Source organism: Phoxinus phoxinus (genome assembly GCF_949152265.1).
Source record: "Phoxinus phoxinus genome assembly, chromosome: 4".
Taxonomy (NCBI): Eukaryota; Metazoa; Chordata; class Actinopteri; order Cypriniformes; family Leuciscidae; genus Phoxinus; species Phoxinus phoxinus.
In genome coordinates this window covers 12,572,056-12,600,019 of record NC_136879.1, presented here as the reverse complement: position 1 = coordinate 12,600,019, position 27,964 = coordinate 12,572,056, and the positions used below count along the sequence as shown (strand labels likewise).

At 37.7% G+C, this 27,964-nt stretch overlaps 1 protein-coding gene across 1 annotated transcript; it reads left to right on the top strand.

The window, feature by feature from the left end:
• Positions 1-1,050: 1,050 nt before the first annotated feature.
• Positions 1,051-27,453, top strand: ppp5c (protein phosphatase 5, catalytic subunit). The gene is made up of 13 exons (XM_079611234.1): positions 1,051-1,190; positions 4,912-5,153; positions 9,483-9,630; positions 10,060-10,181; positions 17,846-17,911; positions 18,048-18,146; positions 18,578-18,683; positions 18,807-18,949; positions 19,056-19,143; positions 21,778-21,818; positions 21,904-22,082; positions 24,329-24,410; positions 26,231-27,453. Exons 1-13 carry the CDS (start codon positions 1,100-1,102, stop codon positions 26,291-26,293), a joined length of 1,470 nt encoding a protein of 489 aa, XP_079467360.1. The 5' UTR covers positions 1,051-1,099; the 3' UTR covers positions 26,294-27,453.
• Positions 27,454-27,964: the final 511 nt, after the last annotated feature.

Below are 27,964 nucleotides of genomic sequence, written 5' to 3'. Positions count from 1 at the left end.
AGGTTGAAAAGCTTTAAGAATCAAATGTAAAAGTGATGCAATGTCTTTTTAAATCACTGGTCTGTCTTGTCGTCCATTTGAATGCATAATATATTGTTTGTATTTAAAGAGAAATAGTAATGTGAAATATCTCACAATAAAACTAAAAATGATACAAATACATCATAAAATATCATAAAAAACTCAAAAACAATAGCCGAACATTAATAACACCAACAATATACAGACCCATCAAATACAATAAAGACCCTACAAAAAATTATATGATTCTAAAGAAGGTATGATTTTTAAAAAATAAATATCCACCAGTAGTGGAAGAAGTAGGATGCACAATTCAAGTACAGATATTAAAATTTTACTCCAGTAAAAGTATAAGTTCTCATTTTCAGTTTTACCCGGGTAAAGGTACAAAAGTACTTTTACTCAGAAAACGTCTTTTTACCAGACAAATGTTCTAACATTTGTCTTGAAAATGGCTTTTTTTTTTTCTGGGAGAAAAATAGGTTAAATTTAACACAAAGTGAAATGTTTATAAATTATATATATATATATATATATATATATATATATATATATATATATATATAAATATATATATATATAAATAAAATAAAATAAAAAAGTTAATAATATGAAACACAAGACATGACCCACTCAAACATACAATAAAGCTGTTGTGCCCCCTGCAGGCATAGTCAAAACATTACACATTATCTACTGTTGGCACCAGTCTATGGTTGGCACAGACACCACATGGCTCACCAATTTACCTTTATATTCTTCGCTGAGATCAAAAGAAAAGTTTTTAATTTCGAGGTGTAGCCTATTATCCTTTTACTAAATGCATTTAACGACATCTTCTTTTTAATTTATAAATTATTATGTATTTTATTGTATTTATTTATTTCATTTATTTGGATTTTTAAAAGTGGAGAAAGTAATTCACAACATGTAGCAATAACTTGCACAAGTTCATATCGTTCATATCAATCTCACGTTGTTGCTCTGGAGACTGTTCTAGAATCTAGAGGGTAGGCGAACAGCGGTTTACGACCCTTTTGCAAGTGTTTGCGACAGTTCTTCGCGTACTCATGGCAGCATGACGGAATACGGCAGTGAGAAGATGGCGGAAGAAGAGCAGAATTCCAGTGCAGAGAAACTCAAGGAGAAGGCGAATAACTATTTTAAAGGTAAAGCTTATCAGGTACCCGCTGTAAATAAGAGACTGGATTAATATTGACCGGATTGGGCTGTGTTGGAGGAGTTTGCGGTTTTATAAGGGCTGATGAGATTAATAGTAGGTAAATGTGTGAGATGAGCATGAGCAACACATGATGAATCAGGCAGACACATGAATCACTCTCTCATCAGACTTTACTGTGATTTAATCATACTTATGATTTATTTACTCAACATATATCGACGACGAGGAGAGATGAGATAATAGATGCTTTCGTTGAGTCCTGCTATGAACTGTCAGGCTAACGTTAGATGATGTTGATGGTGTAATAATGCTGTTTCACTGTCAGCACTCCGTACAATGACAAATAACAGCAAATAAATATAATGATGTGAAATAATTGCACCTGTTTGACACCCTCGATAGCCAATGGAGGCATCTGTCACTCATTCATTGATGTTATTGATTTGCCTGCACTCGTCATATAATTTAATCCGGGAAAATCATCATCATTTTGTTCAATAGATTTTAAAAAAAAAATCTTATGCGTGTTTCCGAAAAACATTAAACTTTAGTTCAACTGTGGTTGTTTCTAGCATTTTTTTTATTTAAATTTTTTTTTTCTAATTATTTTATTCATTTATTAATTCATAATTTATAACACCACTTTGTATATTTTATTTCCTTATTTATTCAATCCTTTATTTCATGCTTGTATCCCCATATACATTTCTCAGGATTGCTTTTTGACAATATAGTTGAAATTATAGATTGCAGTTCCAAATATATTGTTTTACATGATTACATTTAGGTGTCGATCACTTTAGTTTTTAATACATCAACCTTTCTTCATTGTTTGTGTGATAGACTACAGGCTCTGTACTAAATTTAACAATTATTTATTAGGCACTAAATATTAAAATTAAATAATATTAATTTATTATAACCAGCTTTTCAAAATAACAGTTGCAATGTGCAATTTTAACAAACTATACAAATATTTAAAAATATAAGTGCAAAACAACATAACAACTGAAACAACAACAACTGAATTTTATACAAACTGTACAAACTGTAAAACACTGAAGTGCAAAACAACAGTCAACATTACGAGGTATTGTGACAGCCCTAATATGCTGTTTAATAGAGCTGCAAACACCCATGTGATACACCTATTAAACGTGTCTATTCAACATTTAACAAAATCACAGCAGAATATTTAAATCTGCATTGATGCTGATCCAGAGAGTGTATTTTCAAATACACAGTATCATTACTTGTTAAAAATATTAATATTATCACAGAAAAACTTAAATTAAATTTAAATTAAATTAAAGTTTATAGTTCTGATATAAACAACACTAATGTCTATAGTACTGATCAAAATAGAGTAAATCACTTTTTCAATGTAGCATGCCTCTACAAATAACGATTGTATCAATTACATTATCATGCCATCAGGTGGCGAAAAGTGCCTTACATTTTTTATTTTTCATTGACTTTTTTATTCAAGAGAGTCGAACAAAAAAAACGCTCATTCATCAAGTAATGAAATGAGTGAAGTTTTTATGTGCGAGTCATTGAATTATTCATTCATTCAGATTAATTAAACATTTTAAGTTGATTGCAGCAATTAACATTCTGTTTGAACCTCTAGTAAATGACATGGTATTATGTTTAGTTGTCTGTTCAGAATCGTGATCTCAGTTTGAAGCAAACAAATCATGATTCTCTATTTATCCAGAATCGTGCAGCTCTTCTGTATAAAGGCATTAGTAGATCAGGTAGACATTGTAAACGGACTGTGTGGTCAGAATTATGAATATGGGATTACTGATATAAACTTTTTGTTAGATTAGAAGAAAGCTGTATCTCGCAGTGTCAGAATGCCAGTCGGTCAGTCAAGTCTGAAGCAAGACGCAGCCCATAGCAACGCGCCATGGTAACAAGTTAACAGCGTCTCAGACAGTCCGATGGCAGATAAAAATAAACAGTAAATATATGACTTTAAAGTGATTCATTAAAACCGTGGGCATCATATGCTAAACATGGAAGCTTGAAAGTATGTGTGACGCAATTTAACATTTTAACGCAACACACACAGCTTCTTTTTTTTAAATGGCGGTTGGCTAACTCACTTGAAGGAGTTTGGCAAAAGGCCCCCATATTGGTTCTTGAATTCAGCTCAGGACATCCCTAGCAAAAATGAAAGTTGTTATTGAGTTTGGCATCATGTTGTTCTTAACCCAAAAGACTTTTGTTTGTATTCTGAACACAAATGAAGATATTTTTAATTAAACCATGTCTGTACCTCCATTGTAACAAAAACTTTCATGATTTAAATAGTTAATAAAACATTGCTAAGTTATCCGGACTCACTCTCTCTTGTTTCATACAAACGCATCTGCTGCCATTTTGTGACTATTGTTTTGTACACTGTAATGGATTATAGGATAATAAACAGGTACGATTTTAAAACGGTTTCATTTTAAATCAATATCTCTTATCCCTATCATTATTTATATGGCGAAATTGGTGTAATGACTGTATACCGTATCCCTTAAATGTCCTTCTTCCACAGCGGTGTTTAAGAATTTCACATGAAAGATGACATTTAGGTTAGGAAAAAATCAGTTAAAAAAATCCATAGAAATCAATTTAAACTCCATAGAAAATCAACCTAAATTTTTCTTGTTCAAGAGGCAGTTTCACTCGTTATTCGTCACAAAAGGGAAGAAAATACTATCGCAACTTTGGTTTAATGACGACTTTAAAGTGATAGTTCACCCAAAAATGAAAATTCTGTCATCATTTACTCACCCTCATGCCATCCCCAATGACTTTATTTCTTCAGATAAAATTTTATTTGAGTTTCGAAGATAAACTAAAGTTTTATGGGAACTATACGGTTATAGTCCGTATAGTCATCCCTGATTGGTCTTAATCCCAGTGACGGGTAGGTTTAGGGGCGGAGTTAGGGGTAGGCCATCGTATGATTGGTATTAACCCCAGTGACTGGCAGGTTTAGGGGCGGAGTTAGGGATAGGCCATCGTATGATTGGTCTTAACCCCAGTGACGGGCAGGTTTAGGGGCGGAGTTAGGGGTAGGCCATCGTATGATTGGTCTTAATCCCAGTGACGGGTAGGTTTAGGGGCGGAGTTAGGGGTAGGCCATCGTATGATTGGTCTTAACCCCAGTGACGGGCAGGTTTAGGGGCGGAGTTAGGGTTAGGCCATCGTATGATTGATCTTAATCCCAGTGACGGGTAGGTTTAGGGGCGGGGTTAGGGGTAGGCCATCGTATGATTGGTCTTAACCCCAGTGACTGGCAGGTTTAGGGGCGGAGTTAGGGATAGGCCATCGTATGATTGGTCTTAACCCCAGTGACGGGCTGGTTTAGGGGCGGAGTTTGGGGTAGGCCATCGTATGATTGGTCTTAATCCTAGTGACTGGTAGGTTTAGGGGCGGGGTTAGGCCTTCGTATGATTGGTCTTAACCCCAGTGACGGGTAGGTTTAGGGGTGGGGTTAGGGGTAGGCCATCGTATGGTCCGGATAATCGTATAGTACCGTTTTATGTGTTTGGAATGACATGAGGGTGAGTAAATGATGACAAAATATTTTCATATTTGAGTGATACTTGCCTTAGGAACATAGGAAATCCATTTCACATATTTTAGAGGGATCCATTCTGTGTCATGGCGGCATTAATGGTCTAATGCTCTTATTCCAGATAAGGACTATGAGAACGCCATCAAGTATTACACAGAAGCAGTGGAGCTAAACCCGACCAATGCCGTCTACTACAGTAACAGGAGTCTGGCGTACCTGCGCACAGAGTGTTATGGCTACGCGCTGGCGGATGCCACCCGAGCCCTGGAGCTGGACAAAAACTACATCAAGGGCTATTATCGGCGAGCCACCTCCAACATGGCCCTGGGCAAGTTTAAAGCAGCGCTCAAAGACTACGAAACGGTAAGACTCTTTATATTCGCGTTACTTTCTGTTTTGAAACCATTCCGTTTTGAATTCTGTTTATGAAGCGCTATATACAAAGGTGAGTTATGTAAAATACAACTTCTTATTTTACTTTTGGTTTTTGGTTGGATGTGACAACGATTTGGTTGCAAGCTAAATATTAGCTTGTGATTATTATGTGCTAGGTTAATGTTGGGAGAATAATATCTCTGTTCTGAATTACTGTCTCATTGACCTGTCGTTTCATATACGAAATTAAGTAAGTATTCACCGGCCACTTTATTAGGTACACCTCGCTAGTACCGGGTTAGTCCCCCTTGTGCCTTCAGAACTTTCAGAATTCATCGCGACATGGATTCAGCAAAGTGCTGGAAACATTCCTCAGAGATTTTGGTTCATATTGACAGGATATCATCACGCAGTTGCTACCGATTTGTCGTCTGCACATCAATGATGAAAAACTCTCGTTCCAGCACATCCCAAAGTTGCTCTATTGGATTGAGGTCTGGTAACTGTGGTGGCCGTTTGAGTTTAGGGAACTCACTGTCATGTTCAAGAAACTAGTTTGAGATGCGTTGTGATATGCCACGTTATCCTGCTGGAAGAGGCCATCAGACAATGGTACACTGTTACCCCTTTTCCACCAGCAAGAAACAGGTGCTGGTTCAGAGCTAGAGCTATTGCCTTTACAGAGTTGGTTCTACTGACGGGTCTTCTAAGAACCGGTTTGTCTTTCCACAGGCTAGAGAGCCAAAACAGAGCCAGATCTTACGTCACTGTGTATACATCTCACATTGCCCAGCAACGCTAGCACGGCAGCGCCAAACAATCTACTTCTCGCAGACCGATCGCCGCATGACATCAAAGCACTGCGAAAGCGATCCAAAAGCACAAGGAGTCGTATGCTCTCCAAACACTCCCGGAGCTCTGATCGGTCCGCGCCGCTCCGATGCATCTCGAACAAGCCTTACATCAACAATGGCGGTCATTGCGTTACTATTCATGCTCATGGCTTTGCGAACCTACATCGGCATCCAAACACGGCGAATCCAACGCGTTCGCGCAGCTCGCCGTAACTTGCATAGACGGGAGATTACAATCGAGCAGCTATTAGCTCGATTAGCTGCTATTTTAAAAATGGCGGTCACAAGTTTCTTTTCGTCTTGTTGGTCACGGTAACCCCGCCCCCAGCCCCTGATGCGAGCGGTTCTTACTTCTAGCCCAGCAATGTTTTGGTGCTACTTAAGAACCACTTTTACTGGTTCGGAGCTGGTGCTTTGGTGGTCGAAAAACAAAGAACCGATTTGAAATTAGGCTCTGGCTCCGAACCAGCACCAGCTCTGCCTTGGTGGAAAAGGGGTATCTATGGTACATGGTATCACATTTACATAAGTATGCACAGGCTTTTCTCAATACTTTGTTGAAGCACCTTTGGCACCAATTATAGCCTCAAGTCTTTTTCAGTATAATGCTACAAGCTTGGCACAGCTATTTTTGGGCAGTTTCTCCCATTCTTCTTTACAAAACCTTTCAAGCTCCATCAGGTTGGATGGGGAGTGTCGGTGCAAAGCCTTTTTCAGATCTCTCCAGAGATGTTCAATCGGGTTCAAGTCTAGGCTCTGGCTGGGACACTCAAGGACATTCACAGAGTTGTCCCATAGCCACTACTTTGTTATCTTGGCTGTGTGCTTTGAGTCGTTGTCCTGCTGGAAGATGAACCGTCGCCCCAGTCGGTTACCGCAATACCGCTCGTCACCGTCATCACCGCAAAAACCCCCCCAAAAAAACATTGGCGTGCTTGAACGTTTGTATCTAATGACATGGATTAATTGATTCTAATTCTTTTTTTTTTTTCTTTTTTTTTTTCTTTACATTTTTTTATTAACAAAACAGTAACATATACAAGGTAAGAAATCAGACACTTAAACATACAGAAGAGAGAGAAGAACTGATTGAATTGATTCTAATTCTAATGACATGGATTATGTCTAATGAAATTGTGTCTTACATGGATTCAAGGTTTTCTAAACAAAACTTATCAAACGATGGAGAAAATCTGACCTTTCAAGAGTTGGGGAACGCAATGTTTCATGACGCATAATATAGATTCCATTCTAGAGATGCGCGGATGGGCTATTATTTCTTCCACAAGCGCATCACAAAACTAATCCGTTCACCATCCATCCGCACCAACGTTTTTTGACCAATTTTTAAAACCGCACCCGCCCTCAATCCGCGGATTGTTTTAAGGTCTATGGGCGATGGAAGGCGCTGCTGCCGCGAGGCTAAAGCTCTTGGCTGTTCTAGAAAGGAGACTGATCCAATGCAGCAACGATATTTAACGGCTAAAGTCCGTAGTATTGCCTATTGGCTCTGTTGTATCCCCAGAATTCCGATCGGCGCACAGGGACTAAAATAAATCAATATTTTCACAGAGTAAAGTCTTCTCTACGAAATGCAAGAGAAGGCACAGGTGCCTCCGCGTCCTGATTATATGTCTGCTATATTTGCTTCTTATTTATTAATTCCAGGCAATTGGTTGATGAAACATTGATTAAAATTAAGATACAATTTATACAAAACAAAATGTAATTTAAATAAAGGCTTTCTACAAAACAAAACTTAAGTGGTCAAAATAATCTCTGACCCATCTTATGATCCTACTCATGCTGTTCACTTTTCATATACCAGTTATCAACAGATTAAATTTAAATAATAAAATAACATTATATTATGTAAACATAAATATGGAATATAATTTAATTACTGCCTGATGAAAATTTGACGATTTCAAAGTGTGCTCGTTTTTTTTTCTGAGGTAACAACATTTAACAAAGTCTGTCTAGCAAAAGATGTAAAGCATAGCTAGACTATATTTTGGTTTGCCAGCACTTTATTTAGACATCATTCCATTTCTGTTCTAAATGTGAAATAATAAATATAAAAGCTAGGGATGCAAATTATCGATTAATTCATTAATCATTAGTTGATTGACCTTATCGATCGATTAACGATTAACTGATAAGCGGCTATTTTCCTGAGAATGTAAATTTAAAGCGGTTCACCGCTATACCGCAGGAATTTCTTGCTTTTCAACCGCGGTAAGAAAAAATCCATACCGTCCCAGCCCTAGTCTCTGTACATTACTGCGTTCATCTTTCCCTCAATCTTGACTAGTCTCCCAGTTCCTGCAGCTGAAAAACATCCCCATAACATGATGCTGCTGTAAGGATGATATTGGCCAGGTGATGAGCGGCGCCTGGTTTCCTCCAGACATGACGCTTGCCATTCAGGCTAAAGAGTTCAATCTTTGTTTCATCAGACCAGAGAATTTTATTTCTCATGGTCTGAGAGTCCTCCAGGTGCCTTTTGGCAAACTCCAGGCGGGCTGTCATGTGCCTTTTACTGAGGAGTGGCTTCTGTCTGGCCACTCTACCATACAGGCCTGATTGGTGGAGAGCTGCAGAGATGGTTGTTCTTCTGGAAGGTTCTCCTCTCCACAGAGAAACGCTGGATCTCTGTCAGAGTGACCATCGGGTTCTTGGTCACCTCCTTGACTTTTCCCCCGATCGCTCAGTGTCCTGGGTGGTTCCAAACTTCTTCCATTTACGGATGGAGGCCTCTGTGCTCATTGGGACCTTCAATGCTGCAGAAATCTTTCTGTACCCTTCCCCAGATCTGTGCCTCGATACAATCCTGTCTTCGGAGGTCTACAGACAATTCCTGGGACTTCATGGCTTGGTTTGTGCTCTGACATGCACTTCTTCTTTGGGACCTTATGTAGACAGGTGTGTGCCTTTCCAAATCATGTCCAATCAACTGAATTTTCCACAGGTGGACTCCAATCAAGTTGTAGAAACATCTCAAGGATGATCAGTGGAAACATTATGCACCTGAGCTCAATTTTGAGTGTAATGGAAAAGGCTGTAAATACTTATGTACATGTGATTTGTTAATTTTTTTATTTTTAATAAATTTGCAAAGATTTCAGACAAACTTCTTTCACGTTATCATTATGGGGTATTGTTTGTAGAATTTTTGAGGAAATAATAAATTGAATCCATTTTGGAATAAGGCTGTAACAACAAAATGTGGAAAAAGTGAAGCGCTGTGATTACTTTCCAGATGCACTGTATGTACATACTGTATTAGTGAAATTATACCTTTGAATAGTGCCTTGCTGAAAAATTCCCTAACTGAACCTTGAAATATAATTTCTAGTCTTAAAACATAATTCAGCTCAACACACAAAAGTTCAATAACTTTTTTTTTTTTTTTTTGTAAAAACTAATTTTGTTAAGTTTTTCATGCCATTGTCATTTTCAGGTAGTTCGAGTTCGTCCCAATGACAAAGATGCCAAGATGAAGTACCAGGAATGCAATAAGATTGTCAAACAGAAGGCCTTCGAACGGGCCATTGCCAGCGACGAGCTCAAACGATCAGTAGTCGACTCCTTAGACATCGAGAACATGAGTAAGTGTTTGGAGTTACAGATTTATAAAAAATTTTGGTATCACTTTATTTTACTATATTTATAACAGTAAATTATGCATAATTATAAAGAACCAACCTCAACCCCATAGTAAGTAATATTTTGTTAATTTACATTACTCCGTACTTAATTACGTCACAAAAGTGGATGTCAGTCATACAAATATATCTTCTGGGGGGAAATGCCAATATTTTTCTCATGGTAAAACTGATTTCATTGAGGTACATTATTTTAAATAAGGTGACTTAACTAAAATTATAGTAATAGGGTCAGCTATTATAAATCTTTATCGACAATATTCTGTTTTGACAAGGCAGCAAAAAGTGCTATGGTATTATTGAGTAATTCGTTGATGGACACTAATACTCTCTTTACTTTACTCTACTAATGCTTTTATACTCTCCCACCAGCAATCGAGGATGACTATACTGGACCTAAACTTGAAGATGGGAAAGTTACACTGAATTTCATGAAAGAGTTAATGGACTGGTTCAAAGACCAGAAGAAACTGCACAGAAAGTGTGCTTACCAGGTGAATGCTCTTCAAGTACACGCATATACATAGATATTGAAACATCTATTCATCTATTATTTATTCTTGGTAAAATTCAACACTTTGAACAGTCACTTTGGGCATCCCTATATCTCTGGGATTGAACCATGTAGGGCCTTTAAAATGAAGATTCCAAAAGAGAAGTTTATTAAGAACCAGAATCTAAAAGGATATTAATGTTTCAACATAATTTGTTGCTCAGACATTCCTCTTTAAAAGAAAAAAAAATATCAGCTGTATGCTGACCCACATATGATTTGAGCACTTAAAATTTGTACAATTTACTCATGGAGCGATATTGAAATCCATATATCTCTGGAAATGAACAATATAGAGCTTTAAAAATTAAGATACCAGAAGAAAAGTTTAAAGGTGCTGCATGTAACTTTTTTTGACAGTACTAAAGCATATAAATACCATATTATGTTTGCAGGTATTTAGGAAAAATGCTAAGTTCACATACTTGTTTCTCAGAAAAACAATGCTACAGTAATTCTACTTCTGCTACTACTATCTGCGTTCCGAGTTGGAATGTCTTTTTTTTTCTCTGTGATCCCGCCAACAGGCGCCCCATCAAATACCCAATAGTATTTCAACACCTCGGGTCGCCAGTTGGTGAAAAACAGCGTAAACAGCCACAGAAGCCAGCTAGCGATCTGAGTCTGAGATTGCAGATTCTACCTAACTAAAAATCCTTGGCATCCATCTAAAAATCTCTATGACCAATTAAAACCCAGATAAATCAACTCATGAACTTAGTGTAAGGCTCATCGCCTTCCATTGACTATTGCGCTCGTTCCTGTTGTGAGTCCTAAATCTTGTCAACCCATGTGAGCGTCGAGTCTGAGGAGGAAAGGGAAACAACTCTCTCCAATATTTTGTATTTGGACTGCAGTACCCATTTCAACCGCTAGCTGTCAATATTACAAACGGCACCTTTAAAGATTACTTTGAAATAAAATTTTGGTATGTTTTAGCTTACCTCAAGGGCATCCAAGATGTAGGTGTCTTTTTTTCCGCAGTAGTTTCAATTTTGATATTTTTAGGTCAAACCGTTCTTGTCTGTCAGTCATATAATGCAGGTCTATGGTCACTGTCTCAAAGAGCACGCACAGAGTCCAAATTAAATTTTTTTTTACGTTTTAGGGCTAAAACGGGGGCTCAATGACGCACTGGAGCCACTGAGCTCCTGGCCCCGCCCCTACTGTCGATGACGCACTGGAGCCACTGACCCTGGCCCCGCCCCTAACAATAGAGCACATTCACATCAGTTCGCCGCTCAATCGCAAGTTACTGTCGGTACTATTAGTTACTACAGCCTACAGTTTGCTAGCTAGCTATGCCTTCGTCACGGAAATGCGTATTACCTGGATGTGATCGCGTACAAAACTGATCGGTGTCCTTATTTAAATTTCTGAAAAAACAACCATATCAAGAAGAGGTGGATTAATTTTGTGAATATCCACCTTGATGGAGAGCCGAGGATCACCAACACCCGCCTCTGTAGTGATCATTTTACACAGGATAGTCTTATAAACTTTCGTTGGAGACAATAATCTGATAATCCGCTGTTACTGGTGAATGTGGCCGAACCAACTATCTCCCGCCTCGGCCTTTATTCTCCCGTCCAGCGAGTGGCCGTGGTTTCAGCGCAGCCAGTGGACACGCCCCCAGCATTTGAGAGCAGAGAATACTGCTAATTTTTTCAAGATGTTGATCGCTTATTTTATTTACTTGGCGGCTTTTTTTATAATTCAAATTTGGCTGGGTGGCTAATAACACATTTAGCTCAACGCTCAACGCAGCAAAATATAGATATATCATTAATAAAAACCTGGTTCTTTCCGTGAGATGGAGCAGAACGCTGAACATGAAGTACACCTGGGCCTTAAGACAACGCAAGAGTGTTTTTATGAACAACTCTGTGAATGTCTTTGAGTGGGTCAGTGAGAGCCAGTACCCAATCAAACATCTCTGGAGAAACCTGAAAATGGCTACATGCCGATGGTCCCTATCCAACCTGACAGAGCGTAAAGGAGTTCACTTAGTTCACTTCAGAATAAAAATTGCCTGATAATTTACTCACCCCCATGCCATCTAAGATGTTTATGTCTCTCTTCAGTCGAAAAGAAATTAAGGGTTTTAAGGAAACCATTCTAGGATTTTTCTCCATATAGTGTCTTCAATGGGGTCCAACGGTTTGAAGATCCAAATTGCAGTTTCAGTGCAGCTTTAAAGATCTTTACACGATCCCACCTGGGGAATAAGAGTCTTATCTAGCCAAACCATCGGCCATTTTCTAAAACAAATACACATTTATATACTTTTTAACCAAAAATGCTCGTCTTACACTAGCTCTGCGATGCGCCACACATCACGATGAAAGGTCAAGCGTGAAATAGGTGGAAGTACCGACCTAGTGTTTACAAAGCGAACGTGCAAAGACTCGTGCTAAGTTTACTAAGTCAAACGGCATTTACAAAAAATAAAAAATAAATAAAAGGTTTGTTTCGCCCTGCCCTACATTTTTTATCCGGAACACGCGTGACCTTTCAACGTGATTAATTAATGCATTGCACATCACAGAGTTAATGCAAGACGAGCATTTGTGGATAAAAGTGTATATATATATATATAATACAATTTTTTTTTTTTTTTTTAATGGTCGATGGTTTGTCTAGATAAGACCTTATTCCTCGGCTGGGGATCGTGTAGAGATCTTTGAAGCTGCATTGAAATTGCAATTTGGACCTTCAACCCATTGTACCCCATTAACCCTCTGGGGTCTAAGGTGTTTTTGGGGTCCTTGAGATGTTTTGACATGCCCTGATATTTGTATTTTTTTCAGTTGCTTATAAACATATTAATGGCAAAGGTGTAATTACACTCTATTTAGCACGAACATGGCTATCATAATATGTGAGCAACATGCATGTACATGTTTGCATTTTTGAGAGAATATTATTTATGCGTGGTTATTCAAAAAACTCAAACTTAAATTGTCTGATATAAGACCACAAACGACCAACTTCACATATTTCCACAATACTTTTGACTAATGGATGTTGTCGGCTAAAGTGTTTACTTCAAAATGATCTGAAAATCATCCGGGCTAATCGTTCACATTAAACAATAGATTGATTTAAATTTTGTAAGACACTTTTTGTTTGGAAAGGCAATATGCAGGTGGGCGTGAATGATCCAACAAGGTCATGAATAATGTCCTCATTCACACCTGAGGACACAAAGACCTGCTAATGCTGCATACTAATGAGCCTTTCATTCAGGTGTCACTGAGCCACAAGATAGAATGCAAAGACAACACACACACACACACACACATATATATACATACATACACACACACACATATATATATATACACACACACACACACATATATATATACACACACACACACACACATACATGCATACACACATACATGCATACATACATACATGCATGCATACATACATACATACATATAGGGCTGGGTTGATATGACCAAAATCTCATATCACGATATAAGTCATCTCATATCCCGATAACGATATATATCACGATATAGTACCTTTTCTGTAAATTCAATCAATTAATAATTTATATATATAATTACTACATGGAAAATACTTTTAGCATGTATCAAATAAAAGAAAAGTTGATATATATTGAGTATATATTAAGTATATCCTCAAAAATGTTTTTTATATATATATATATTTTATATTCTCAAAAAAAATGGGCAAATGTTTGATTAAGAATGTAGAAATATAAAATATGAACGAAATATAAAACACTTTTCAAAAACAAATGATTACAGGCCCAACATAAAATATTGCTATATAAAATACCAAATGTAAAAATTCAATGGAAGGTGTTTAAAATGTAGCAGAAATCAGGGCTCCGAACCTGTTCAATGAACGAAAACAAACAAACGAAATTTTGACAGGAGCATAACCAGAAACGGAACCAAATTAAATTTAATCGTTCTGAACAGACACGCTTATTTGAAATGGCCATTAACCGGTTAACAACGTTATTTTATCGTTCTGTTAACTATTTTAATTTGCCAGTCAACCAATCATGAATTCAAATAGTACAGACTGAGAAAATGTGATATTGACGCGCATAGCCTATCCAATGAGTGAAATGCCCATGCTCAGCTGTCAGTCATCATTGATAAGACGCAATGGGAATGCGCTGGCGTTAGTTTTCCATACTGTATGTCACCAACTGTCAAGAAATTAGGCCTACATTTCAGTGAAAATGAATAGCAGGTAATATGCAACTTTTTGTTTTTTGAAACCAGCGAAAATTGCAGGATAGTGTAGAACATGGATCCACACAACGTCACATCACGCACTTAAAGCGCTTCTGTGAACGGAGAAAACAGAATAAAGCTAAATATATAAAACTAATATATAGGCCGATATGCGAAATATAGGCTATTTGCCTTAAATAATTACAGATTAACAAAACGAAAGGACATTTTGCTGAGCTTCGGATCATGCGACAGGGTCCAAAGTTCACAAAAAGGAAACCGAGATGGTAGAAAAGGGAATCGAGCTTGTTTTCTGTATTTTACGGCTTTACAGTTTTGAATAATTTTTTGCTTCTATCCGTATGACCATAAATTACGGAGTAACGGATTCCTGTTCCTGTGATCGCGCCGACGCTTCACAGCACGCGCACACGTTCTTGCATTGCTAACTTGACATAGCAGCATGTTCATTATCAAAATATAATAGTCAACCAAACATATAGAAATATAACCAAATCATGTTCATGCTACAGAGGTAGCCCCTCATTTAGGAACGAGCTCCTCGGTTTGTCCTGGCTGGTCCTGCTCGGAAACACCCGGTTCTATCACCCTTCACTCGCCATGTTATTCACGTTTCTGCCATTCTCATGGAGGCGTGTAAGATTGCAGTCCTCCAAATGATGAAAAAGTTTTGCCGTAAACAATTTTTTTTGCGACACCACGATATGAACGATAGAGCATAATATGGATCGATAGACTTTTTATATCGTCCATCCGATATATATCGTCATATCGCACAGCCCTACATACATACATACATACATACATATATATATATATAACTACAGAATTGGTTCAGAGTTGGAAACATCTTGAAAAAAGTGTATTTTTCCACAAACTGTATGCTTGCAAATTGTATAATATCCAAGGTAAACATTTCTAGTAATTGTGCAGTTAATTCTCATTCGTATTTTCAGAAAGTTTTGGATGTAGGCTATCCTCTCCCCAAATTTGTCACTAATAAAACACAAAAATAATTTAAGGCTTATATTGATCATTTAAGATTTTGTTTGCACCTTCTAAATTAGGTTTTGATGTGGCAGTAAAAACTTTATAATCTATCCAAAAAGAAATGTTGTCTTTCATATTTCGTCTGTAACATAGGCTATCGTCTTTTATAGGCTAATATATATTAGCCTAGGGCATAAATGTTAATTTGCAGTTTAATATGTTGCTTATACAAAGACATTTTATTTCAACGTATTCAGTCGATTTTTACTCATCTCAGTAGGCAATATAGATAGTTTGCTAAAAGCGATATTCATTCACACACAGACACGCGTGAGCTGTAGACAACAACAACAACAACAACATGCATGCATGCATATGTGCCGTGCATTCATTCAAACACAGAAACGCGATTCAAATTTAAACAGTCTTTTGCGGTTTACAGACACCATTTCATATCGCGATTAGAACAAAGCACTTGCTGATCATCTGCAGCTGGATCCGTTGTTAGGCTACTCCAGCACGTTTGAGGTAAAATTTCCAGGATTATCACGATATTATTATTCCTCACAGCGAGTGTGTTGTCCAGCTGTTGTGGGCGTTGACTGGTTTGCATGTGTTGCTCCAGATAATCTGTGTTTGAATAGCGCGTGCTCTCGATTAGCGGAGTAATGAGCTGGCAAAACGATAATGAGAACTGCTGATCTCTCTCTTTTTATATAGATTACATAAACAGAGAATATTTCTTTTAGTTTTGAATTAGATAATTTAAAACTACACACTTAAATGATTATAGAGATATATAGCTCATGTCTGAGTGAATAGTATTCGCTGAGTTTTGTTTATGTTTAGAGACGTGCTTCAGAAAAAAAGTTCACGGAGACGGAGAGGCAGAAAGCACTCCCTGTATATTGTCTTTATTTTACAAAAGCACAATGTATTATTTCGATTGTAAGTGGACACATAAAAAAATAGACATTTAACAGCTTATTTTTTTCATATTTCTTAAGTCTGTATGACCAAAAATGACAGAGTATTTTAGGTCTATTTTGCTGCTATGTAAAAAAAAAAAGAGCAAAACGCGCCCGCGCGTTTGCCGACCTCAGAGGGTTAAAGTCACTATATGGAGAAAAATTCTGGAATGTTTTCCTCAAAAACCTTCATTTCTTTTCGAAGAAAAAAAAACAAACATCTTGGATGGGTGTGAGTAAATTATCAAGAAATTTTAATTCTGAAGTGAACTACTTCTTTAAAGCTACACTGTATCATTTTAAGTGGATTCTTAGCAAAAACCACTTTGTTCTTTCAAAATTATATGTGCTCATTAATGTATAATTACTTCTACCAACTAATCAAGTATTCTCGTAAGTGTCGAATCTGCCATTTATAATACATACGGGTGAGTCGCTCGAATGGTGGCAGCCATGTTGCGCCTCCATCTTGAAAATACATTAGCCAAAGAGGGACATACCTGGAAATTCAAGCTTCGCCTTTCAGGTTTTTACACTCAGTGGCACCGTGACGAATGCGAGGGGAGATTACTCGCGACTGCCGGGAGATTTGAAATAATACGGCCACCGTAGGAGTTAAAACGCCCACGGAATGGGAGGGGCTAGATAGTAATATTCAGTTGGTAGTCATATACAATTTCACCGCTAGATGGGAGTAATTCCTACACAGTGTAGCTTTAAGAGGATCTGAGGAGAAGAATGGCAGAAAATCCCCAATGCAGATGTGCATCATACCTAAGACGACTTGTGTCTGTAAAGGTGCTTCACCTAAGCACTGAAAACTAATGCATTGTAATTATTTCATTTTTTCATTTTTAATAATTTTGCAAAGTTGTCACAAATCTTTGCTTTGTCATTATTGGTTTTGGAATGTAAATTGATGTAAAAAAACAACAAAAAGAGAGAACAGTTTAACATAAGATTGCAACACAACAAAATGTGAACAAAAATGAAGGTGTGTGAATGCTTCAGTGGTCCATCGATCTTTACTATATCATAGTATATGCTTTACAATTGTGCTTATGCAACTTCATGGAGTCTCTTTTTATTTTTATTTTTTTTTATAGAAAAAACCCCACAATTTAGATAATGTGTTAATTTATATCATTCAGTAAACATAATAAATCAGGAAACTAAATCAATTTGTGCTTCTAGTGCAATAATTCTGATAAAATGTAAAAATACATTTCTCAAAAGGCAAACATGATCATCAGTTGAACCAATATCAGGCATTCCATATTCATTGATAATGTGTGTTAAAGTTACTGTCTTTATGAATTGTATTTTTGAATAAAACAATAGATCTTACAAAACAATCACGTCATTGACCCATGATCATAATGAAACTGTCTGCGTTTCAGATGCTGATTCAAGTTAAAGAACTGTTATCCAAACTTCCAAGTCTTGTTGAAGTTTCGTTAAAAGAGGTAAGAGAATATTCTGCTTGACAACAAGCTTGAATTCAGTTTATGGCCTTTTTATGTTTTTGTCGTCCTTATAGTAATTCCCTTTGATATTGAAATGATTTTCTTGTTCTCACTGTTCATTTGTCTTGTTGTTTAGACAGAGAAAATGACTATTTGTGGGGACACGCATGGCCAGTACTATGATCTTCTAAATATCTTTGAGTTGAACAGCTTACCGTCTCCAACTAATCCTTATGTATCCTTTTCCTTTTGGGTTTGTAATCTTAATTGTGTGAGAGCTGTTCTCATGAAAATGAATATTATATTAATTTGATTTAAATGAATAAGCTACACAGTACAAGCTTATCCTTTGCATTGTTTTATGATTTTATGATTTCTGCTTTTACCCAGTGTGAGGACAGTAACACATGGCAGCGCCTGCGAGTGACTTGAGTCTTTTATAAAACCCTGGCAGCAGCAAGACGATGAAAGGCACCAATGTTCCATAGTTTATGTTATTATTATTATTATTAATAATAACAAAAACATGCATTCCTCCTAGTAATGTAGTTTAGCCAAACTGTTTGCAGTGTAAATTCTTAGCAGCATTGCTCAGTAATGATGAGTTGTGCTATACACACTTCCCCCACGAGGTCCAGTAAATTAGCCTTGACTTTCGGATCTCAGCTGTTCAATGGTGACTTTGTGGACCGTGGCTCTTTCTCTGTAGAAGTCATTCTCACACTTTTTGGCTTCAAGCTGCTCTATCCCGAACACTTCCACCTGCTTAGGGGTGAGGACACACCAACGCTTCCTTGTATTGTACCAGCAGAATTCCCAAAAACATTTCAAATGTTCGTGTGTGAAAGATAAATGTTATCATTCGGAATGTATTTTTCTTCTTGGGTTTGTGAAGGTAACCATGAGACAGACAACATGAATCAGATGTATGGGTTCGAGGGTGAGGTGAAAGCGAAGTACACTGGCCAGATGTTCCAGCTTTTCAGCGAAGTTTTCCAGTGGCTTCCTCTCGCACAGTGCATCAATAGCAAAGTGCTGGTAAGAAGCAAGTCGGACGTCATATTCAGTGTATATTCTGCAGTCGGATTTATACCGCTTTGTATTTTTGTCTTTGAATTTGAGTACAAGTGGAATTGTGTTTCAGGTGATGCACGGCGGACTGTTTAGTGAGGATGGTGTGACCTTAGATGACATTAGAAAGATAGACAGGAACAGGCAGCCTCCAGACTCTGGTAAGACGTGTCTGATATCACAAGATAATGTTGTTAATGTCAAAGCTTATACGGCCCGGCACTGTTTATGACCTCAGAGATTCCTCAAATCAGGTGGCTTATTGCTGAGAGGTGTGCTATTACTTGTGATCAGATTTAAGATTTTATTCTGGTGGACTGTACAATGGACAAAATAATCTCATAGATTTACACTGAAAGAAGAATCTAGAGCCTTGAGTATTTTGACTCTGGCTAAAGACCCGTCCACACCAAGAACGATAACTGTAAAGAGAACCATGTTAGTGTCCACACCAGCAGACGATATCGCTCTGTTTATTCTAAGCGCGTGCTTGTCTGACGCTTTAAATGCTCGAGCTCGTTACAGCAGGATGGGTTCTGATTGGCTGTCAATGTTCATCATCTGGATAAAATCGTTGTGAAAGTGATTCCAACGATATTGATTCTCTGTGAGTTATCGTTGTAGCTGAGGTGTGAACTCTGCTATTCTTTTATATCGAGAACGATTTTTAGAACTATATCTTTATAGTTATTGTCTTTGGTGTGAAAGGGCCTTAAGAAGAAACCTAGCAAAGCCTTAGCAGTCAGAAGGCTCCAGACTGCGACCTTTTCTGCCGTCGTGACTACATTCTTCACATTGGTCACACTGGTGCTACTTCAACATTACAAAATATTTGGTGACATTTAAAAATATGTATACAGTCATAAAGTGCTCACAAATTATTTGCAAACTATCAGTTTGTAGTTAATTTATATATTGTAGTCTCTACATTGGTTATATATTACTAGGATATATACAATTATTACAGTTTTATTCATTATAACACAATTATTATTGTTTAATTAGCTCATAAAATAGTTAGATAATGTTTTAATGTTTTGTGTACAGTATTTTAAAGTTGTTAATGGTTATTAGGAGTAAATGCTTAGATTTCACTCTATAGACCTTATGTAGCCCCGCCCCCTTTCAGCGCTGCGCTCATTGTCTTTCGTCTTCCGGTCTGTATTTTCACTGCGATCTGACATATTTATGAATGAACGGCTCGTTTTAAAATCTTCCCTGTCTCCTAGCATTTGTTAAGACATCTGCTTTAAATATTACAATGCTCTTTATGACTTTTGTTTACTCTACAATAAGTAAATCCACTTCACCAGCTAATTACTGGACAGCGATGCCATAGAAATATACAGAGCAACCGCAAAAACAGAAGTTCAAAGACAATATTCTGAAGATGGCTGCGCTAGATAATGTTTAGTACAGCTAAGTTCCAACAATCACTTTAACAACCACATAGTGATGCCCTAGCAACCATCCAGAGCACCCTAGCAACCACATGCACCAAGACCAATCAGAAGGCCTGGCCAATCACACACAACACTCTTGCACAGTGTTATCAAGTGTTGCACGGCCAAGCATGTTTTTATTGGAAAATGTAACTCTCAAGTTGTAATTTGTAATAGAGCCCTGCACGGGCCTCAAATCTAGGCCCTAGCCCGGCCCGAGACGCTCAGGCCCTAGCCCGGCCCGTGTCCGACAGCTCATCATAATTATCAGCCCGAGTCCGACCCGAGCCCGTTTTTTATTTTTTATTTTTTTATATATACACAGCTGTAGCCTGGCCTAGGGCAAACTAGCTATTTGCAGCCATTAAAATAGGTCCGTTTTGTTAGTTATGTATCTTTTCATTTCTTTATTAAGTTGATTTAGACAAATGTTCGGTTTCTTTTTGTTTTTTTATTGACGACCAAGCAGCCGACAGCGAGTTAAACATGTTTGATCCATTTAGCCTCTCAAATCAACACTTTACTTGGCTACAATAAAATCCATAAACAGTTATAGAGTTATCACACATAGACAGTTATAGTTTAAACGTTTATTATCATTTTTTAAAAGCTGAGGCAAACTGCTGCTCACAGTCGCAACAGCGCTCGCAAACAACATGAGCTATAGCCTACAATCTAAACAAATCAAATAAATGGCATTAAATTAAAAACAAACATGCAGTTTATCTTACCTCAAAAATCAAGTCTTCACTACAGAACATGATCATTCTTATTTCCAATAGTTTCCAACAGACTGATGAAAATAAAGTCGTTTTCAAACGAAAACCAACAAGACAGCCCCATATGGCTAAGAATAGTTTCTTACAGAGCATCGTGAAGAAAAATCACAGCATCCACAGTGGAAGGTTTTAATCCAGTCGTACTTTTTTCTTGAACTATTCCAGCTGCGCTGAAGTCACGCTCGCTATACTTCTGCTGCTGGCGGGGACACTAACAGAGCGAGCCGGTCGCGCAAATCTTGGGTCGTGCCGCCGGGAAACCTGTGTGCGTGCGTGTGTGTGTGCGCGAGCGCGAGCAGACTGTCATGTGTCAGTCATATGTCAGTGTGATAGGTTTAAAACGTCTTTCTATGTTTGTTTTTCCATCGTCAACTTCTCATATTTAATTTTAATACATGTCTGAAATAGGCTATAAAAAGAAGGATAAGCCTAAAACAGGCCCGAGGCCCGGCCCGCGTGTGAACTATGACGTGAAAATTGGCCCGAAGCCCGGCCCTAGGGGTGTAAATAAGTCGGGGCCCGTCGGGCTCGGGCTGAAATGCAGGGCTCTAATTTGTAATTCTCTGTTGCACAGGTCCAATGTGTGATCTCCTGTGGTCAGATCCTCAGCCGCAGGTTAGTTCCTGTTCCCCCTTCAGCTAACCAAAGGCTTTAGGCCACAGCGTTCACCTGTGTTTGACTGATGTGTGTTCTCTTCCAGAGCGGGCGGTCCGTCAGTAAGCGGGGTGTGAGCTGTCAGTTTGGGCCTGATGTTACAGAGCGCTTCCTGGAGCAGAACAAACTGCAGTATATAGTGCGCAGTCATGAGGTGAAAGCCGAGGGTTACGAGGTCACTCACTCAGGGAAGTGCATAACCGTGTTCTCAGCGCCAAACTACTGGTATGATCATCTCTCTGTCCTTATTGTGTGTTTGTGCCCTAATAAGTGCATTGTGATTTTCAGAGGGGATATTAAAGGCACAATATGTACGATTTTTGGATCAAGATACAGTGGTATATATTTTATGGACTTGTATACTTGCATTCTCCCAAATGTTTCCAACAATGTTTAAATCTAGAGAAAACCCCAATTTGTTTGGATACCTTTATCCTCAGAAAAATAACCATTATATAGTTCAACACGGTTAGTTTTATAGTTTGAACCTCTTGTTTTCTTGATTTACAGCGAGTATCATAGTTGTACCGTGTCTCAGAGACAACACTATTTTGTCAAGAGGATAACATAATCAGAAAGAGCTTTATTTGTAGTTACAGTAATATAGCCTTTTTCTGCACCATACAATGTTTTAAAATGAATTATTAACACAAGTCATCCAGCTTTTATTAATGTGATATTCTAATATCGATCTTGTTTACTGCGATGTTCAATAAGTGTCTCACAGCAGCCGTCGAGCGAACACACAGAGTAACGTTATAACACAACTTTCAACACACTCAAATGTATTTTTGATATGATTGTTTTTTTTTACCAAGTTTTGACCGCTGCGTTACACCACAATTTTAAATGGTCAAATAAAGTGACACGAGTAGTAATTCAGCACTTCCGGCTGTTTTCATTAGAATGAAATACAATAATGTGAATTAGGGCTGAACGATTTTGGAAAATAATCAAATTCCGTGTTTTGTTTTTTTTACCAATATTGCAATATTTTTTCAAGCTCTTTATCTTCTGTATTATTCAACAAAGATAAGCAATAAATCATTGAATAGTATGACCAACACAATATTAGATCAATTAAACATAAATTGTGCTTTCCTGTATGCCAGGCCTATATATTATGATGAAATTAGGTGATAAAATTGATATGAATTACATATTTTTATTTAACTATTTGACTGATTTGTTGAACTTCCAGCCTTGTAAACATGTAATAATTATCATGACAACATAAAGTACTGACAAATAAGCCTGGTGTAAACATTAATATGAAAGTCAGTAACCAATCACACAAACTAAAGTGCAGATTGCCGGCTTTACCACACTCAGTATTTAGATCATTCAAAGTCACTGTAATAAACATATATAAACAAGTGGATTGCACTTTTTAAACAGTCTGTGAACTTTACTAGACAGTCTTTAAACACATAAATAAAAATATAAAATGTATATTATCTTACTGATCTCCAGTGCAGAAAAATAAAGGAGAACAGATATCTGCCTGTACCTCTTTTAAAATATTTAGGTAAATCAAAGTTAAACGTAATATAAACATGTGAATTTTTAAAAAATTAAATCTTAAAAGAAAAAGAAACTGTCTGAACTAGGGCTGCCCCTTAATATTAGACTGAATCGCAGAGCAGAATCTGCACTCGTGGGAGAATATAGTGCTTATCACTTTCTCTGAGGATGACTCCGTGTGACTGTGTTTCCGATTTCAGTTTCAGTTCTTCTTTTGCGCTAAGTTTGTGCGCACACTTGGTAAAAAGACACAATCATCTCCGGTAGCTGGGCACATGCGTCTAGAACCACATCTCGATGTGACTCCTCATTAAAAGTTCATAAAGTGGCCAAATGTAAATAATCCCGGACTAGATCCAATGTTTTTGGAGTGATCGGATCATAAAATAAGTTTACGCCTGTATTTAGTGCTGTCTACTTGTACAAGGATTTCCTGAGGTGGATGTTAATATTAGAACATTTTCAATTAATGCAATCTTATTGAAAACAAACATTTGATACGCAAACATGTCATGATCAAGTCAGGATTAAATGTTTGATTTAGAAATCCGCCTAGAAATCCATATCTCAGCGCGCAGTTGAGAAATAAAACGCATGTGTAACAGTATATTGGATCCGTGCAGCTCTTAAAGTGACAGCAGCCTAATATTCCTGCTGCTGTCTGTGTTTTTAAGGTTAAACAAAGAACAATTACTCATGGCTCTTGACTGAAAAACTCACTGACAACTTACTGACAAACTGATAACTTTAATAAAGATAAATAAGTGTTTAATGGAAGGTAAAATATATTTATGGCCGGTAAATGTTCTTAAGTTACTGGCCTAACTAAAAAGTTAGTTTTAGGCCTTGTTTGAACCCCTTAATACAGACTAATTTCCCGTCAGTTACTAATTGTGTGTGAACTTTCATGACTTTTTCTTTTCTGTGTGCTTTTTTTTTGCTCTTAGTGACCAGATGGGAAATAAAGGAGCGTACATTCATCTCAGGGGATCAGACCTCAATCCAGAGTTCCACCAGTTTATTGCTGTGGTCAGTAGAATTACATTTTTATACATTATTTACATTCATTCGTTTTGATTACCGTATTTTTACCGTAATTCGCTTCGGAGTATAAGTCGCATCAGTCAAAAAAATTATTTAGAAATTTATTTCACAAAATCCAAGACCAAGAACAGACATTTAATCTGGAAAGGCAAGTTATTCAGCTCCACAATAGCACACAGAACAACAGGCTGAATAGGTGTCCGGTATGTTAACGTAACACATTAACAGTTATTCAGCTACACAACAGCATAAAGAACATATACCTGGGAGGCTGAATAGGCTAAACTAACATTAGCCAGCGAGTCCAACAAGTTATCGATAAACAAGTTCACCAAGCTCCCGATCTCATCACACAACACTGAATTCTTTCTCGGTGTCGCTTCTGAACAACTCCGCCAACTAGAGCGCACTCTCGCGGCTGTAGGCGGTAATGTTTTCTCTTGGTTCATCTCAGTCAGTAGGAATTAATTTTGATATATAAGTCGCACCTGACTATAAGTCGCAGGACCAGCCAAACTATGAAAAAAAGTGTGACTTATAGTCTGGAAAATACGGTAAGTGACATCTCAAGATTATTGGTAGGGATGCAACAAAATGAGGAAAATGTTTATCCAAAAATGCCATACATGGCATTTATTGCAATCACTGCACAATTATTATAATATTAATAAAATTAATAGAATTGTTTCAGGAAAGTGTCATTTAAAATGAGCTTTTTTTTCCACTAGTGTGTCCGAAATATCTAGGGCCAGATTTACTAATAGCCTCTTTTGGCGTTAAAAAAACTACAGTCAGGATTTACTAAAGACACGCAGTGTTACATTAGCACTGAAAGGCATAAACTGGGTTATTTTTGCGGCTTATTGCAGATGCATTTGTAGGAGTTTATCTTTCAGACGCAAAGTTTATATGAAGAGAGTATTTAAATGAATCACGCAAAGTGACTTACCAAGGTTTGCTTTAGTCAATTTACAGGTATTTGCGGCATTATTTGCTTCCCAAAAAAGCACGTCTTAAAGGGGAACTTGGCAACTATTTCAACTTCAATAAAACCGTTTAGAAATCATTTGGATGGTTAAATAAATGGAAAATGGTGACTTCCCCTAGCGTTCCCAGGTGGAAAACCAACCTAGCAACATGTGGACTAACATCCCGGTAAGTTGGAAATAGGAAGTGTCGTGAGAAGCGAGAACGAGTGAGAAACATGAACTGCTTTGCAGCAATTCGACATGCATGTCAATGCTCTATGATACTGTGTATGATGTATTACCCGCCTCTGTAGACACAGCTCCACACGATAAAGTTGACCGGCTCCGATAATAACAAATGCACATGAGCAGCGGTAGAAAGGGGGAGGAGGGCGCCGCAAGTGAGTTTTATTTTTTGACAGTGTTGTGAAATATACGCCCCACCACTGTAGGGGGCGCTCGTTGAGGAAACATGCGACAACAAAAGTGAAAATCAGCGAAGAAATGGCGAAGTTCCCCTTTAATTTAGACGCTAATTTGCGCTGCTCTTGGTAGATTGCATTGGTCATAACGGAAATGGTCTGGCGGTGTTGGTGTTCTTTAATTTGTCAGTAGATCACGTGCAGAACTTTCCACTCACATCGGCGCTGTTTTGGTTTTGCGCTAATTTGCCTTGTTTCGTAAATCTGGCCCCTACTTTTTTCCTATTGGTGCATCGCGCCTGTCATTTAAAAAAATTATTATTATTATTACATGGCTTAGCACACTAGTACAATTAGAAAAAAAGTGTTGCAGTTATAAATTAGTCTATGAACATCATTTTTTCCTTTTCCGCAGCCTCATCCAAACGTCAAGCCGATGGCATATGCGAACTCTCTGATGCAGATGGGGATGATGTAGAGGTTTTCCATTTATCCCACAGCAGCTGCTGTGCTCTGAAGTCCACACCAATCCCTCTAAATCCACTCTCACATTCTTCTCATCTCTGTTTCAAACAAACAGCTTCTTCCTTGCGAACACACACACACTTTTACAGTACTCACCTTACCTGTAGCTACATAGGGGAGAAATCACAGAGTCATACATTGGCAATGCCTTGACTTTCAAAAGGAAATAGGAATGTAATTTGCTTATTACTGGATGTCATTCTTGGGATGATGCTTCCCCCCCCCCCATGCCCCCACACCCTTGTCATTAATGTATCAGTTCATGTAGAGCCGCATAGTTTGAATTGGATGTTGCTCTATGATAATGGAGCTGAATTGTACCAAAGAATGGGCAAATGTATACAATGCATCCCAAAGTAAGAGTGCAGATGCAGACTTTCTCCTCCTGTGACCATATTATTATGAGAACCAGAGGCATAAAACCTGATCAGCACTTTTACCCAAAGGTGTGTTTCTACATAGGGCCTTTATTTTAAAATCCCCCCCCCCCCCCCCCCCCCCCCCATGAATACTTCATAACCCCCCATGTTATTTCATGTTAGTGAAGTTCTGTTGGGAGGGAGAACAGCGTGTCATTTCATTTGTGTAGCAGTTAATGTGTTGTATGTGTCATCTATCAAAAACCATTAAAAAGCATAATAAAAAAAAACCTTTTTATAACAAACTCCATCAGGAAACCTGACCCAGAGCATCTGTCTAATCCGTCAAGTAAACATCACGAAACAAGTTTAGGTGCTGTGTAACTCCAGTAGTTTTCTTCACACACTCTGAAGTGCAGTATTGTGAAGCTCAGTAATGTTTGGTGTCCTCCACGATGTAGGCAGCTCCCACATGTTCTGTCTCCCAACATGCTTGACTGGAGATCTTTTATTACTCTTGTACCTTCCACTGTTTGTCTAGCAGATCCTGAACCCTTTGTGTGGACTCAAAATAACAGCAGAAACCTACCTTCCTCTCTTTAAGCGCACAGCAGCCATGTCCCATGCCCTTGACTTTTTAGAGAATATCATTATATACACCAACATGTGTATATATATATACTGTATCATTGAGATTTCTGTGTATGTTTGGAAAAAAGAAGCTATTGAATAAAAAACGCCAGTCCAATAATATAGAATGTGGTCATACCTTTTTTTTTTTGTGAACGATATGTTTTAGTTTAGACATGAGTTGCACCAGCAGGGTAGGGCTGCACGATTCTTGCTAAAATGTGAATGACGATTTTTCTCCATGGGAATTGAGATCACGATTCTCTTACACGATTCTCATTTTTTTCAACAAAAATTTATTGCACTCAAGTACAAAAAAACACAGGACATTCAGTATAATAAAGTGCAGGTCTGCAGGAGTAACAAAAAATCGTCTCTACTCTCTTTTCTTTATTTTAGACCCCTTAACCCTTATGTGCTGTTGGGGCTGTTTTCAGCCACTATGGGGTATTTTTGAGTCTTATTTTGGCCATAACTTTTTCCGTGTTTCAGCAAATGGAATGATTTTTGGTGACAAAGCTTATTTTTACACATATTTTAGGAAAATGCTTTGAAAATTTTCAAAAACTTAACAGTACACTCTGGGCAAATTCACTACCCTTTCGTTATGTTCGTGGCTGAAAACAGCCACTACT

Coding starts and splice junctions, on each gene's coding strand:
- ppp5c (XM_079611234.1), top strand. CDS start 1,100: ATGACGGAATACGGCAGTGAGAAGATGGCGGAAGAAGAGCAGAATTCC. Junction 10,182..17,845: donor ACAGAAAGTGTGCTTACCAG/GTGAATGCTCTT, acceptor TCTGCGTTTCAG/ATGCTGATTCAAGTTAAAGA. Junction 18,684..18,806: donor ACACTTCCACCTGCTTAGGG/GTGAGGACACAC, acceptor GGGTTTGTGAAG/GTAACCATGAGACAGACAAC.